The following is a 12664-nucleotide window of genomic DNA, read 5'->3' on the forward strand; positions in this document are numbered from 1 at the left end:
TCATGCACCTGGCTTTCGTGGCGTCCGGGTCAGTCTCGACAACAAAGGTCCCCCCGCACTGCCGCGTTCTCCCCGAAGAATCTGTAGAGAGGTTGCCGACGACTCCGATTTCCACGCTCTCCTCCTCCATGCACGCTGTCACGAAACCGTCTCTGGATACAGCGTGGAGCTGGTCGCAGCTCAGGCCCTCGTCCCGCCCCTGCACCGCCGGGTCAGAGGTCGCCCTCGGGCACGATGGCGTAAGGCAGCCTATCTTCTTTTTGGCCCAGGGCGGGGTCGGCTCGTAGTACTCCTCGCACGCGGCATAGCATGCCGCCATGGTGGGGCGCCACGTCACGTCCCGCCCGGTGGAGACGAACCGGTTGTTGATGTTGTTCGCGCAGAGCACCAGCTCCGTTCGCGACGACGCCACTTCGTAGCAAGAGTTGAGAGGGTCGGACGGCGGCGACGGCAGCGCCGGCGGCGCTGGCGGGAACGCTGGCGGCGCTGGCAGCGCCGGCGGCGCCGGCGGGATCGATGGCGGCGACGGCAGCGAAGGCGGAAAAGACGGCGTCGGGGGCGGAGGGGGCGGAGAGATGGGCGGAGGCAGAGCCGTCGCGGCAGGCAGCAGGGCCTTGAAGACGAGCGCGGCTGTGCCGCCGTCGCCCATGCCGACGACCACGAGGAAAGCGATGAAGATGCTGAGCAGGTGGGGCTGGCAGAGGCGGCCAGGGCCGCAGCGCGGCGAGTCGAGCGAGGGCTTCTTGGCCCGCTTCTTGGGCGAGAGGGGCGTGCCCTGAGCGGGCAGGCGGGGCGCAGAGCGAGTCGGGCGCCGTCTGCCAGGCGCATTGAGGTCTTCAGCAGGGAGGAGGAGCGCGCACCGAGGGCGTGTAGGGCGGCGAGTCGGAGCCGTCGGACGCCTCGCCGCACGCCTTGCCGCCGTCGCCCCCGGTCCCCTCCTCCGCGCCGGAGAGGGCCCCAAACTGGTTGGCGCCGCCGACCTTGCTTGCGGCCTTGGAGGAGTCCATCTTGGACTCAGGCTTGCGCTCGTTCACGAGCGGGTTCGTTGTCCAGTCGCCCTGTGGCGGCGCGCGGAGAGAGAAACTGCGTGAGGGGGGTGGGGGTGAGGGAGAGGCTGCAAGAAAGATCTCGCCGCCGAGCGCGCCTCGTCCTCCGTGGCCTCCGCCGCCTTCAGGTGTTCTTGTTCGCGGCGATTTGCTGGAGTATCGTTGGCGAAGGGTGCTTGGTGGGGCGAGACCATCATTCGCTGACCCTCAAGATGCACCTTCGAGCACCGTCGTGAGCGAGCGGCAGCGTCGATCAACATGGGCGCCCCACAACGCGATGCGCCTGGCGGCAGGGCGGCCGGGCGAGGGTGAGCGGCAGCGGGCGACGAGAACCACGGGCGGTGGTCGGGACAGATGGGCGAGGCACTGCTCGCGAAAGGCAGTGGGTGGCGCTCGCTTTCTTCATCATCTCGTCACGCGGACCGACAGCGGGCATCGGCGTCCCAATTCGGCGGCAATCGCTTTTCTTTTTTGCTTTAGAGCCTTCTGTTCTTGTTTCGTATTCGCTTTCTCTTTTAAGCCTCCCTCTTGACCGCGCAAGATAAAAGGGTGCAAAAACCACGGAACGTGAGACGAAGAACGGTGGCAAGGGCGATCCAGCGCTTCCTTCGATTGGACGGACGAAATGAATCGGGAACAGCGGGACCGCCATCGTTCGTGTCGCGGGGCAGGTTTCCGTATGGATGGCATTGGAAGCCCGAGGGTTGCGGAAGGCGCGCGGCGGGGGTCGGCTTCGGGGTGCCGACCGCCGCCACCGGGGGCCGCCGCGCCGTAGAGCGGCCCGCCGGTCTTCCTACCGGCGGTGCACGCGGCCGCGCTCGGAGGCGCTCGTTGTCGTTGAGCGGGCTGTAGCCGCGCGTGCACAGCAGCTCACCGTGATAGCGCTTGAGCAGATCATCCGGCCGGCAGACCACGTACCGCTGCTGCTTTTCGTCCCACTTCTTCCCGAGCCACCCAGGCGGCTCCTTGCCCGGGCTGCCGTCGACGCGCTTGAGCGTCGTCATCCATTCCGGCCGGAGCTCAGCGCACGCGGCGCACCGCCGTGGAACTGCGAGGGCTTGCTGCTGCTTCTCCCACTTGCTCGCGAGGAGGTCGAACCGATCGCAAAAGTAGGCCTCCTCCGACCATCCACCCTCGCGCTCGTAGCCAAACAGCTCCGCGTTGTCCCGTCGTGTGGTTGGAGTACGGGGGGATGTTTCGCGCGACCTCCCGGCCGAGCAGGTGGTGACGAACCTCGCCGCCGTGGGCGATCCCGCCAAGGTGGTGGAGCACTGAGGGCTCGAGCGCCTCTCCCGCTGCCGGCGGCTGACCGGCCAGCCTGGCTGCGACGGCTGCGATCAGCGGTGGAGAGGACTGTGTGGTGTGATCCCTGCTCCGGTGAGCTCTGCGAGGGGTGGGTGAGGCTGGGTCGAGACGCGTGCCGCGACTGAGCACTGCGCTCTGCTGCGCGGCGCCGCGTTGCGGCACCTCACCCCGCCTCCCACGCGAACGCGTGCGCCCTCCCCGGCCCTCGCCACTCTTTTGCACGGGACGGAGAGGATACTTCGCACTCTGGTTCCGTGCTGTAGAGCCTACTGTATACTTGATGCAGAGCTTTCCGACGTCATTTTGTTCGCCGCTCCGCTCTCGGCGCCCGCCGCCGCGCGCGCCGCCCGCGCGCCACCCCTTTTGCGCAGCAACACCTTAAACTTCATGGCCCTCCAAATTCGGGTCGGAGCGTAGCGGAGTGCCGCCGAGCCACAGATGAGGACGCGGGAGCGCTACGAGATCTCGTCGTCAGGGCGCGCGCCGCGAGGCCCTCCCCCCTGAACCTTCTCGGAATTTCCCCTCCACAGGACCTCGAGGAGCTCGCTTCGCTCAGCGCAGGCGACGTCGCGCCGGGTCAGCAGGCGTACTGGCTGCGCGCCCAGTTCGAGACGGGCGCGCTGCCGCGCGACCCGCTCTTTGTGCGCAACCTCGTCGAGCAGGCGCGCAGAGACCCGCGAATCGTCTCGCGGCTGGTGGCAGACATGGCGGCGAACACGGGCGGCGCGCCGCCCGCTGTCGAGCCTGGCCCCGACGGGGCCGACGACCCCGCGGGCGCCGTTTGACTCAGCTCATTCTGTGCGCGATCCACGCCGCGATGTAGATATCAGGGCCTAGAGCTCCCGCTGTGTGTTTTGGAATTGTCGGCATGTGTGCTTCTCGTGGGTTTTCTGCTTTTTCTCCTTGAGAGCACGGGTACGTTCTACTCGACCGCGGCAATGAAACAGGTCTCAGCTCTCTCACTCAGAGAACTCACACTGACACACACTCTCTCAGACTCAGTCAAACCCCGTCCATGAGAGGAGAGATGGCAGATGGGATTTAGCTTTTAAAGGTGAAGGTCATGTGTCCCCGCCCTGCACGATCCGCTTGCTGTGAAAGTCTTCAAAACCCACGTGCCACATCTCCTAGAGAGGTGTCCGTTTTTGTTGTTTCATCTTTTTGTAAACTCCGTCTCAGGGAGAGAGTCCCCAGAGTGCAGAGAGACGGACACGGTCAGCACACTGTTTAAAAAGGATGTCCATTCGTTTCAGCCCAACTGAAGCCCTCTCTTACGGCTTTAAGCCGCTACATTCCCTCACAGTCTCACTCTCACTCGCCCATCTCACGAGACTCTTGATGCCTTGCGGAGCGCTTCGACTTCTTCGTCGGCCGAGGTCTTTTTCTCGCGTCATATGCCGTGGTCTGTGGTTGTCCTCTCTCAGTGCGCCTGACACGGCAAGTTCAGCCCTGGAAGAGCGTCTCCATAAAGGTCGACGTCGAGCCGGAGCCGCCGCATGGGTCGAGGACCGCAAGGCCTCCGAAGACGAGGTCGGCTGGGGTCGAGTAGGGTACGCCCGGGATCTCGCCGTGCGGGCCACCGTCCTGAAAGCCTTGCAGCGCATTCCCGACGACGATGCACGCGATCTCATTGGCGGTGAAGGTGATCTCGTCCTCGCCGCTGTCGGTGTCGTTGTACTCGCCAGGCCGCCGTTGCGCGGAGCGTTGGTTGGCGAATTGCGCGTGGGTCTCCAGGTTGGCGCGGTCTTCCGTGCTCCAGTTGCTTTCGATTCGGAGGAGATCCAGCTGTCCCTCATAGAATCGCGTGTAGCGCTTCATGCGGGCAAACGCCTCGTACTTGGGTAGCGCGTTGAAGGCAGCGGAGCCATCGATCATGCGCGGGTCGACGATGAGCTCGAGGACCTCCTCCGTCGCGCCCGGGTACATGACATTTTCAAAGTGGCGCCACGACTCGACGTGCGTCTGCCAGGCGGCTGGCGAGGAGAAGGTAAATCCTCCGCAATGCTGGCAGAGCGTCTCGGGAAAGGGGTGGGCGATCCACACGTCGCTGCGGCGTTCGAGCGGGGGAAGCGCGGCCTCGCGACTCGGGTGGCAGCGGTACTGCGCCTGCCCATCCACCGTCCGCCAGCGTGGAAACTTTGCGGAGTGGTAGTCGGCGGGGTAGAAGGTTGCCTCGGAGCCGAAGAGACCGCGCTGCTGCTCCCACGGCAGACCCTTGAGAGCCGCGTGCCGCTCACTTACAGCTGCCGCTGTGTATGGCGTCAAGTACTCGGCGACCCAGCCGCCACTCGGACCATCGTACTCGGGCGCCAGCACGGACTGGAGGAACCCGAGGTGGTCAGAGGTTTTTTCGCGCATGGCGTCTTCCGAGTCAACGGCGCTGTACTCGCTGCGAATCTTGTCGACGTGGCGTGACCAGCACTCGTCCGAGCGTCCGACAGTCTTGCAGTCTTTGCTGACGCACGTGAATCGTGCGAGGTCCTCGGGTCCGAGTCGGTTGAGCACGCTCTTGACGTCGTCGTTGCCGAGATCGGACCACATGTGTCGTTATGGGCGTGAGGGCTGGTGTGAGGGCTGGCGTGAGTGGCTGACCGAACGTTTTTCTTTTCTACATCACCAAAGAAGAGAAAGCGAAAACAGTTTCTCACTCAGCTGGAGACTTGGGGCCTGTCCGACTGCCCAGCAAGGCCCGATACTCCTCCTTGAGCGTCTCGCTCGCGAGTACTCATGCATGACACTAACTAGGTGACACTGAGGGCCCAACTTGAGAATCGTGCTTTTTTGGGTTAGGGTGAAGGCGAAGGACCGATTACGGTGAAGGACCGCAGGTTAGGGACCGATCGCCGCCGCTCACGCCAGCGGACGGTCGTCGTCAGTGATGTTAGCTACGCCACCGTCTACCTCGTGCGAGATGCGCTCGCCGGCATCGAGCGAGCAACGTGTTGGACCGACCGGCTTGCTGTGCGGACGGCTTCTTGTGGCTCTCGTCGAGAGCGTTTTGCGGCCCGGCGGGTGGGAGAACATGTGTCGTTTGATGTGTCACTGTGTACGTCATGTCAGTCTTGATAACAAGTACGGTCGATCCGTCAAAGCGATACAATCGTCACGATCACGTTGACGGCTGGCACTCTGCCTTGGCGCGTGGCTTGAGCATCCCCAGCGTCGGCTCCGCCGTTAAGCCAGCGCGCAAGGCGTGGGCCGCGAGTTTGCGGAGGCCAGTTCTTAGAAGCCTCCCTGGCGGCCGAGCCTGCGGTTCCCCCTTCGATGGAGGAGGCGGCGCCCAATGCCATGGAGGACGATGACGTCCTCAGCGAGGTGATGCTCGCACTCGCGAAGGGCTGCAACGCGGAGGAGTGGCTGCTCGCGTTTCTGTCGGCCAGTGGAGTGTGCCGTCGTTTCCACGATTGCGCGAGCCTGCCGCACGTCTGGGAGGCCGCGTGCGCTGTCCGCTGGTGCGGCCATCTGAAACGGCGGGAGTGGATGCTCGCCGGAGCAGAGGACCCTGGCGGCTGGATGGCGCAGTACCGGAGGCGGGAGGCTGAGCGCATCAAAGAGTATCCGGTGTTCTTCATGGGGGGCGCGATGACGCTGGCGCGTCCGGTTGGCCTCCACTTCTTCGAGCCGAGGTATCGCCGCCTGATTGCGATCGCAATGGAGACGGACGCAAAGTTTGTGTTTGCGCCCGAGGCGCCTCACGCCGGCCAGGTGAGCATGCTGAGCCTGCTGGCGGGGAGAGGGAGAGGAGAGTAGAGATGCACCCCGCTCCACACGCTTGTCCGCCGCCAGGTCGCCTGGCTTTGCGAGTGCCACAACGTGGTTCGGTACCCGGACGGCCGCGCCGACCTGTACGTGCTCCCGACGGCGCGGTGCCACGTGCGGCACGCGAGGCAGGAGCGGTTCGACGCGCGCTACCCGAGCCTGCACTATGCGGTCGCGGAGGTGCTGCCGGTGCAGTACTCGGCCGCCTTCACCAACCTGGCGCTCGACGCCGAGGCGCAGGAGGGAGTCATCGGCAGCTCTGCTCGCGGCCGGGGGGGTGAGGAGGTGGAGGGAGCGTCGCTCGGAGCCAGCTCGGAGTCTTCCCGTAGGCGCGCTGCTAGACGGGGTGCGCGCGAAGCTCGAGGCGCTCGCGCGCGGCATGCGCGCGTCTGGGGAGGAGGAGGGCGAGGAGGGCGAGGAGGACGAGGACTACGACGACGACGACGACGACGAGGAGGAGGCGGAGGAGGAGGAGGAGGAGGAGGGAGCGGAGAAGGAGGGGTAGTCGGGAGATGAGTTTAGGGAACGACTACGCTCCCCTCCGGTGGCGCAGCAGACGCGAGCGAGCAGCTAGTGTGCATCGTCGCTCGCTATTGTGTATCATAGGAGGCGCAGCCGGTGTGTACGATGGTGGGAGGGAGGCCCCCTCTCCGGCTGTGTGAACAGTGTCAAGTGTGTCTGAGCACTGATGCCTCGAGGAAGGAGCCGGGGTGGTTGGGACGGTGTGCGTGATGTGCGTGATGAGAAAATTCGGGCATCCTGTGTGCCCTTGTTTGCGTTTTTTTGGAGCACTTGTTTATGTTTTGCTGGCGAATTCTTCTCCCGCGCGGCGATATCAGTTCAACACTTGTGAGCGTCCCTCTCCATTCCTACAACATGCACATGCCCACATGTGCACATGTCCATGTGCACAACATGCATGTGCATGTGCATGTGCATGTGCATGTGCATGTGCATGTGCATGTAGCGCGCGGTGCACGCACGACGCAGCGGTCTAAAGTGTGGGCGTGTGAGAGAGTTGTGTTGGCGTGTGTGAGACTGTGGCGATGATGACGAAGCACACACGACACGGCCGGCCTCCAAACGCACGAGTATCAGGGGTATGCCTGATACCCTGACACCCTCCATACCCGGGGTCGTTGCACGTTGGGGAGAGAGAGACAGAGATTGAGTGATTTCTTGTCGTTGGCCTCGACACGGCTCACGTAAAAAACTGTCAGCAGTTCACCGAAAAGGCCACAACCGTTGTCATTGAGAAGAAAATACGTGCCATGGGGCGCTGGAAAGAAAGAAAGAAAACAGACAACCCAAGGGAGGGATGGGAAAGAAAGAAAACAGACAACCCAAGGGAGGGATGGGAGGACGGCACGCCGCCACCACACAGGGATTTTAAGGAGAGGAGTGTGGTGTTAGCCCTCGCCCACCCTAACCCTTGGTCGTCTGCCTCTAGTCTTTCTATCTCCCTTCGCAGTCCCTCGCCGATTCTCGCTGCAACCCTCTCATACGCTGAAAATTCTTTTCGGCGGCGATCGGCCACACTTTCCTCGCACTGCTCGCACTGTGTTTGTTTGTGTGGGCTTGCCACCGCGGATATCCGCTCGGCCGAGGTAGCAGTGGCCCAGGCAGCCCTTCGCCGTGCCGCCACGGGCGGTTGCGCGGCGGTTCGAGTGCCTCGAGACGACTCGAAAACGATCTGTGTCGTCCGATTTCGCGTCGCGATCGACCGTCTCCCTGTGCGGCTCTCTCAGCGTGTCGTCGAGCAGAGGCGGCCGAGCGCATCCGAGAAACCGCCCTCTCGCGCTCGAGAGGCGCCACCGCCGGCCCAACCGTGCTGTGCCGGTCGGCTGCGGCGCCGGAGACACCGGGAGCGCCTCACGAGCGGCGCGCACGACCCGTGCGCCTCTTCTCGCGTGCCGTCACCCCTTCTCGCTCGCCTCGCCGCGCCACCTTCTGCTGCTGCAATGGCAAGATCGGCTGTTGACGGGATCCGCCGCCGGCGGGCCCTCCAGTGTGCTCGCCGTGTGCTCGCCGTTCGTGCGAGCTCGAGGCGCCGCCCTTTTTCGTGCCGGCCGTGTGTCACCTCTGCTCGCGTGCACCAGTCGTACACATGTAATCTGAGAGGAGTGCGTGGCGGTGCGCGAAGGCTTTTTGGTGACGTAAAGAGCAAACCGGCTTCCGAATCCACACCTCGCCGACGGCACGCCCAGTTGTATGCTCGACTACGCATGCATGCCGTGGTGAGAGAGAGACCGAGATACGGCTCCGGTTGTCGTGGTATGTGGCGTGGCGGTGGTTTGCGAAACAAAACGGATGCGAGGATGCACGCAGAGCGCGACACGGGCCTCGCGTCCGAGCGCAAGTCGACGAGTGGGAGCCGAGATCACTGCTCGTGGTGCGCACACGCCGCGCAGCTGCGGGTTGTAACTCGATTGACAATCGCGCGTGCGGGATGAAAATGGAGCCGATTGGCGCTAGTGCACGGCGGCACTACCTAGTGCCTCTGGGGGAAAGGAGGAGGAGCCCTCAATAGACGGACTGAGATCGCTGGGCTGGATCCATATGGGGGTGCCGCACAACCTGAAGCGGAGGCACCCGTGTATACTCCACACCTCTCCGCGCCGAAGTATTGAGCCACCGCGGTCAACAGCATGCAGCACATGAGGGGATCGCATGCTGCGGACGGATACGCGTGCCGAGTCGATGCGCCCGTGGATGATGCACTGCGCGGCTGCGAGCGGAGCGGCGCGCCTAGCGCGAGCGTGCGCAGAGTTGGGATGGAGAGCTCTCGCGTCGCGATCTCAGGGTCGCGAGGGGTCGGCCTAAGCTACCTGCACGCGCCGCGAGCCCGGAGGCTGCACGAGAACCCGCGCGGCGAGATGTCTGGAGCCCGGAGCGCCGGCGGCTCGACGAGCCGCTCGCGGCGATGCGCCGTGTGGGAGGACGAAGTGGCCAGGAGCGCGCTCCTTTGAGGGCTTAGCTAGGGGTAGCGAGCTGCCCCTGTCGGCGCGAGGCGGTGCCGCGGCGGTGCGCGTGGAGCGCAGGCCAGCGAAACCTGCAATCGGCGATTGCAGGTTTGGGCCACTGCGAGCGCTCGCACGCGGTGGTGTGGTGCTCTGCTAGAGAGGTCAAATGGAACCGACTGGTGCGTCGTCTCGGCAGTGAACTCTGAAGCACCTGCGGCGTCCCACCTCGACGGATACGGATGCGGACGAGGCCTATCCCAGCCAGCAAGCAGTCCCGCTACCTCCGTGACACGTCCAGGGCCGTCGAGGCACTCGTCCTATCCGCCTGGTATGCCACCACCGGCACCGGGTTGGCGCAGCCGATTTCGCAGCTGCAGGTGCAGCTCCCGACGCTGCAGGAAGGCGCTAGCAGTCAGCAGCCGGCGATGGCGGCGCCCGTGCTCGCGGAGGTGCTGGACGCCGTCCGCAGCAACCCAAGGCCTGAGGAGCTCCGGGCGGCGATGAGCGAAGGCATCCGCCAGGCAGTCTGGAAGGTGGACGGGCTGCGCGGGCTATCGAGCCTGCTCGGGCTGGAGGAGGTGCCGGCGCGGCTCGAGACGTGGGACATCAGCCACCTGTATGGCACCCACACCGTCGGAGCCTGCTCCTCGCTCCACTTTGGTATGACGGCGCCGCCGCCACCGACCAACCGGCCGCCGCCTCGACGTGCCACGCCCGCGGAGAGGCGTCGCCGCTCCCTCGCCATAGGCGCTCGATGAGTACTGCTGCTACCCCATCCGAGGAGTGACGCCGGCGGACGACACCGGTGCCATCTCAGCGGCGCTGCGTGAGCACCTCGGCTCCTCGGCCGGCCGGCGGCCGGCCGGGCTCCTCCTCCTCGACGGCGGCAAAGGGCAGTTGTCCTCGGCGCTCGACGCCAGCTCTGATCTCGGACTCGACGAGCCGTCAGTTATCAAACCATAGGCAGCTCTCCTCGGCGCTCGACGCCCTCTCCGAGCTCGGCGTGCGGCGCGGCGTCGCGGCGCTCGCGCTCGCTAAGCGGGAGGAGGAGATCTACCTGCCCGGCGCCTCGGAGCCGCTCGTGCTGCCGCGTAGCTCCCCCACCCTCACGCTGCTTCGCCGGCAGCGCGACGAGGCGCACGCGTACGCGCTCCTCTCCCACCGGAGGCTGCGCGCCTCGGCCGAGCTCGCCTCGGTCCTCGACGGGTGCGGCCTCACCGCCGCAGAGCAGTCGGCCTTGCGCGCCTCGTTTGGCTCCGCCTCTGCCTTGCGCGCCGCGAGCGTCGACGAGCTCCGCTCAGCCCTCGGGGAGGGCTGCGCCGCCGACCCGCGCCTCGTGTCTGCGCGGCTGCGCTCGCGGCCCGAGCCGGTCGCCGTCGGGTTTCACGACTCGCTCGCCGGCTACGGGAGCGCTGTGCAGGCGCTGGCCCTGTCGTCGCGCCGGATGGGCTCGAAGGTCGAGGCGTGGGCGTCGGAGGAGCAAGCGCGCCGTTGGTGGGCGGCGCGGCGCGGCGTGTGGCTCTCGCGGCTCGAGCGCGGTGGACCCGCGGCGGAGCGAGCCGTCGACGACGTGCTCGAGGCGGTCGGCGGGCTGCTGGCGCCCGAGGCGCCGCTCGCGTCGGAGGAGGCGACGACGGCGGCGGCGTCGGCGCTGTACGGCGCCCTCGAGGCATGGGGCTCGGAGGGCGCTCTCTCGGCCGAGCTGCCGGCGAAGGAGGGCGACCTGCTGCCCGGGGTTCTGGCGGCGGGGGCGCGCCCCGAGGCGGCGGCGGTGGCGGAGGAGGAGGAGGTGTTGGTGGGCGGGCTGGGGCGGGCGAGGTTTTCGAGCGCGGTGGCGATGCCGGGCGCCTTCGAGCTGCGCGCCCCCTACCGGCCGTCGGGCGACCAGCCGTCGGCGATCGACTCGCTCGTGGCGGACGTGTGTCGGGCGTGGCGAGGAGCGGGGTCCTCCAGGAGCCTTGCGGGAGCCTTCTCGGATGTCTCCCCGCAGGTGCAGTCGGGCGTGCCGCGGGTGGTGCTCAAGGGCGCGACCGGCACCGGCAAGACGTTCGTGCTTGCCAACCTGATTGCGCGCACCAACCGGCCGACTCTCATCGTCGCGCCGAACAAGGTGCTCGCGCCGCCCCACCTCGTCTTCACGCCTTCAGCTTGACACCTGCCCGCCCTTGCGCCACCCGCCCCACCAGGTCGCTTGACACCTGCCCGCCCTTGCGCCACCCGCCCCACCAGGTGCTCGCCGCGCAGCTCTACACGGAGCTGCGCTCCTTCTTCCCGACCAACGCCGTCACCATCTTCTTCTCGCACTTTGACTTTTACCGCCCCGAGAGCTATGCACCCGTCTCGCAAAACTACGTCGAGAAGGCGTCGCAGACCAACCCCAAGATCGACGCGCTGCGGCACGAGGCGACGCGCTCTCTCTTCGAGCGGAGGGACACCATCGTCGTCGCCACCGTCAGCTGCATCTAGTGCGCGAGTGCCCCTCGCTCCCCTCGTGTGCTCCCTCCGATGCCGACGCCGCCCCCCTCCCCCCCCTCCCCTCCCGCGCACACGCAGCGGGCTCGGCATGCCCGCAGAGTACCTCGACCGCGCCACGGCGCTCTCGGTCGGGCAGCGCTGGAGGGCGGCCGATCTGCTCGCGGCGCTCCGCGAGATGCGGTACGAGAGGGCGGCGGGCAGGCAGCTCGGCCGCGGCGAGTTCCTCTGGCCGGGCGGGGCGGGCGGTACGTCGGGCGGTACGGCGGGCGGTACGGCGGGCGGCGAGGCGGGCGGGGTGGGAGGCGGGGGGGCGGGGGTGACGCTGTCGGTGCACCTGGTGCACGAGGACAGGGTCCTCGACGTGAGCATGCGCCTCGTGCCCGACGGCAGCGACGGGGCTGCCGGCGAGGGCATTGGCGGCGTTGGCGAGGGCGGCGGCGGAGGCGGCGAGGGCGGGCCAGAGCTCGAGGTTTGCGCGCTGAGGTACCGCGACGCAGCGACGGGGGGCAGCCTGCCGCCGCCCTCCGAGGCGGGCGCCGAGGCGGGTGCTGAGGCGCTCATCCAGGCGGTGCTCGAGGAGGGAGCGGACCCGCCTCGAGCCGACTCCGCCGCAGAGCCGCCGCCACCGCCACCGCCGCTGCCCGAGGCGAGAGTCCGGGCGCTCAAGGTGGCGGCGCTCAAGGAGGCGTGCGCCGAGAGGGGGCTCGCCACGGGCGGCGTCAAGGCGGCGCTCCGAGAGCGGCTCCTCTCGCACGAGGCGCTGCTCGTCGCGGCGGGCGAGGCGGGGGGCGAGGCGGGGGAGAGGGGCGACGCTGGGGCGGCCGGCGACGGGGAGGTCCCGGCCCACGTTGTGCTGTACCCAGCCAACCACTACACAGTTGGCCAGGAGGCGAGGCGGGAGCTGGGGAGGCCGGCCGGGCCGCCCGAGACGCCTCGAGCCCCGCCCCCCTGCCTCCGGCCCCGGCCCTCAGGAGCACAAGGAGCGCGTGCTGCGCGAGATCGCGGCCGAGTGCGCTTCGACGGTACGTTCCCTGCTGGCCTCGGGGCTGGTGGTGGAGGCGGAGCGGCTGCAGCTGCGCACCGAGTCGGACCTCGCCGACATTGCGCGGGAGGGCT

The 12664-nt window shown here is 66.9% G+C and overlaps 5 protein-coding genes across 5 annotated transcripts; 3 read left to right on the top strand and 2 right to left on the bottom strand.

Moving 5' to 3' along the window:
• Nucleotides 1-8: 8 nt before the first annotated feature.
• Nucleotides 9-1243, bottom strand: EMIHUDRAFT_450077 (hypothetical protein; the record flags this gene model as incomplete). Its single annotated transcript, XM_005780108.1, has 4 exons — nt 9-391; nt 623-775; nt 861-1058; nt 1238-1243. Coding segments are annotated over 4 exons (738 nt in total), but the record flags the coding sequence as incomplete, so codon positions are not given.
• Nucleotides 1244-1561: 318 nt separating this feature from the next.
• EMIHUDRAFT_204681 (hypothetical protein) lies at nt 1562-2050 on the bottom strand (the record flags this gene model as incomplete). The annotated part of the gene is made up of 1 exon (XM_005780109.1): nt 1562-2050. One exon carries the CDS (start codon nt 2048-2050, stop codon nt 1562-1564), a length of 489 nt encoding a protein of 162 aa, XP_005780166.1.
• A 3574-nt stretch (nt 2051-5624) lies between these two features.
• On the top strand, nt 5625-6615 carry EMIHUDRAFT_353583 (hypothetical protein; the record flags this gene model as incomplete). Its single annotated transcript, XM_005780110.1, has 3 exons — nt 5625-6056; nt 6138-6387; nt 6440-6615. The coding sequence occupies exons 1-3, from the start codon at nt 5640-5642 to the stop codon at nt 6613-6615; spliced, it is 843 nt and encodes a 280-aa protein (XP_005780167.1). The 5' UTR covers nt 5625-5639.
• Nucleotides 6616-8473: 1858 nt separating this feature from the next.
• On the top strand, nt 8474-9148 carry EMIHUDRAFT_353584 (hypothetical protein; the record flags this gene model as incomplete). Its single annotated transcript, XM_005780111.1, has 2 exons — nt 8474-8858; nt 8939-9148. Coding segments are annotated over exons 1-2 (232 nt in total), but the record flags the coding sequence as incomplete, so codon positions are not given.
• Nucleotides 9149-9312: 164 nt separating this feature from the next.
• Nucleotides 9313-12632, top strand: EMIHUDRAFT_204685 (Excinuclease ABC subunit B, UvrABC system protein B; the record flags this gene model as incomplete). Its single annotated transcript, XM_005780112.1, has 9 exons — nt 9313-9689; nt 10037-10643; nt 10929-10991; nt 11064-11183; nt 11303-11538; nt 11627-11767; nt 12032-12116; nt 12216-12425; nt 12520-12632. Coding segments are annotated over 9 exons (1952 nt in total), but the record flags the coding sequence as incomplete, so codon positions are not given.
• Nucleotides 12633-12664: the final 32 nt, after the last annotated feature.

The sequence above is a fragment of the Emiliania huxleyi genome, assembly GCF_000372725.1.
Source record: "Emiliania huxleyi CCMP1516 unplaced genomic scaffold EMIHUscaffold_22, whole genome shotgun sequence".
NCBI lineage: Eukaryota > Haptophyta > Isochrysidales > Noelaerhabdaceae > Emiliania > Emiliania huxleyi.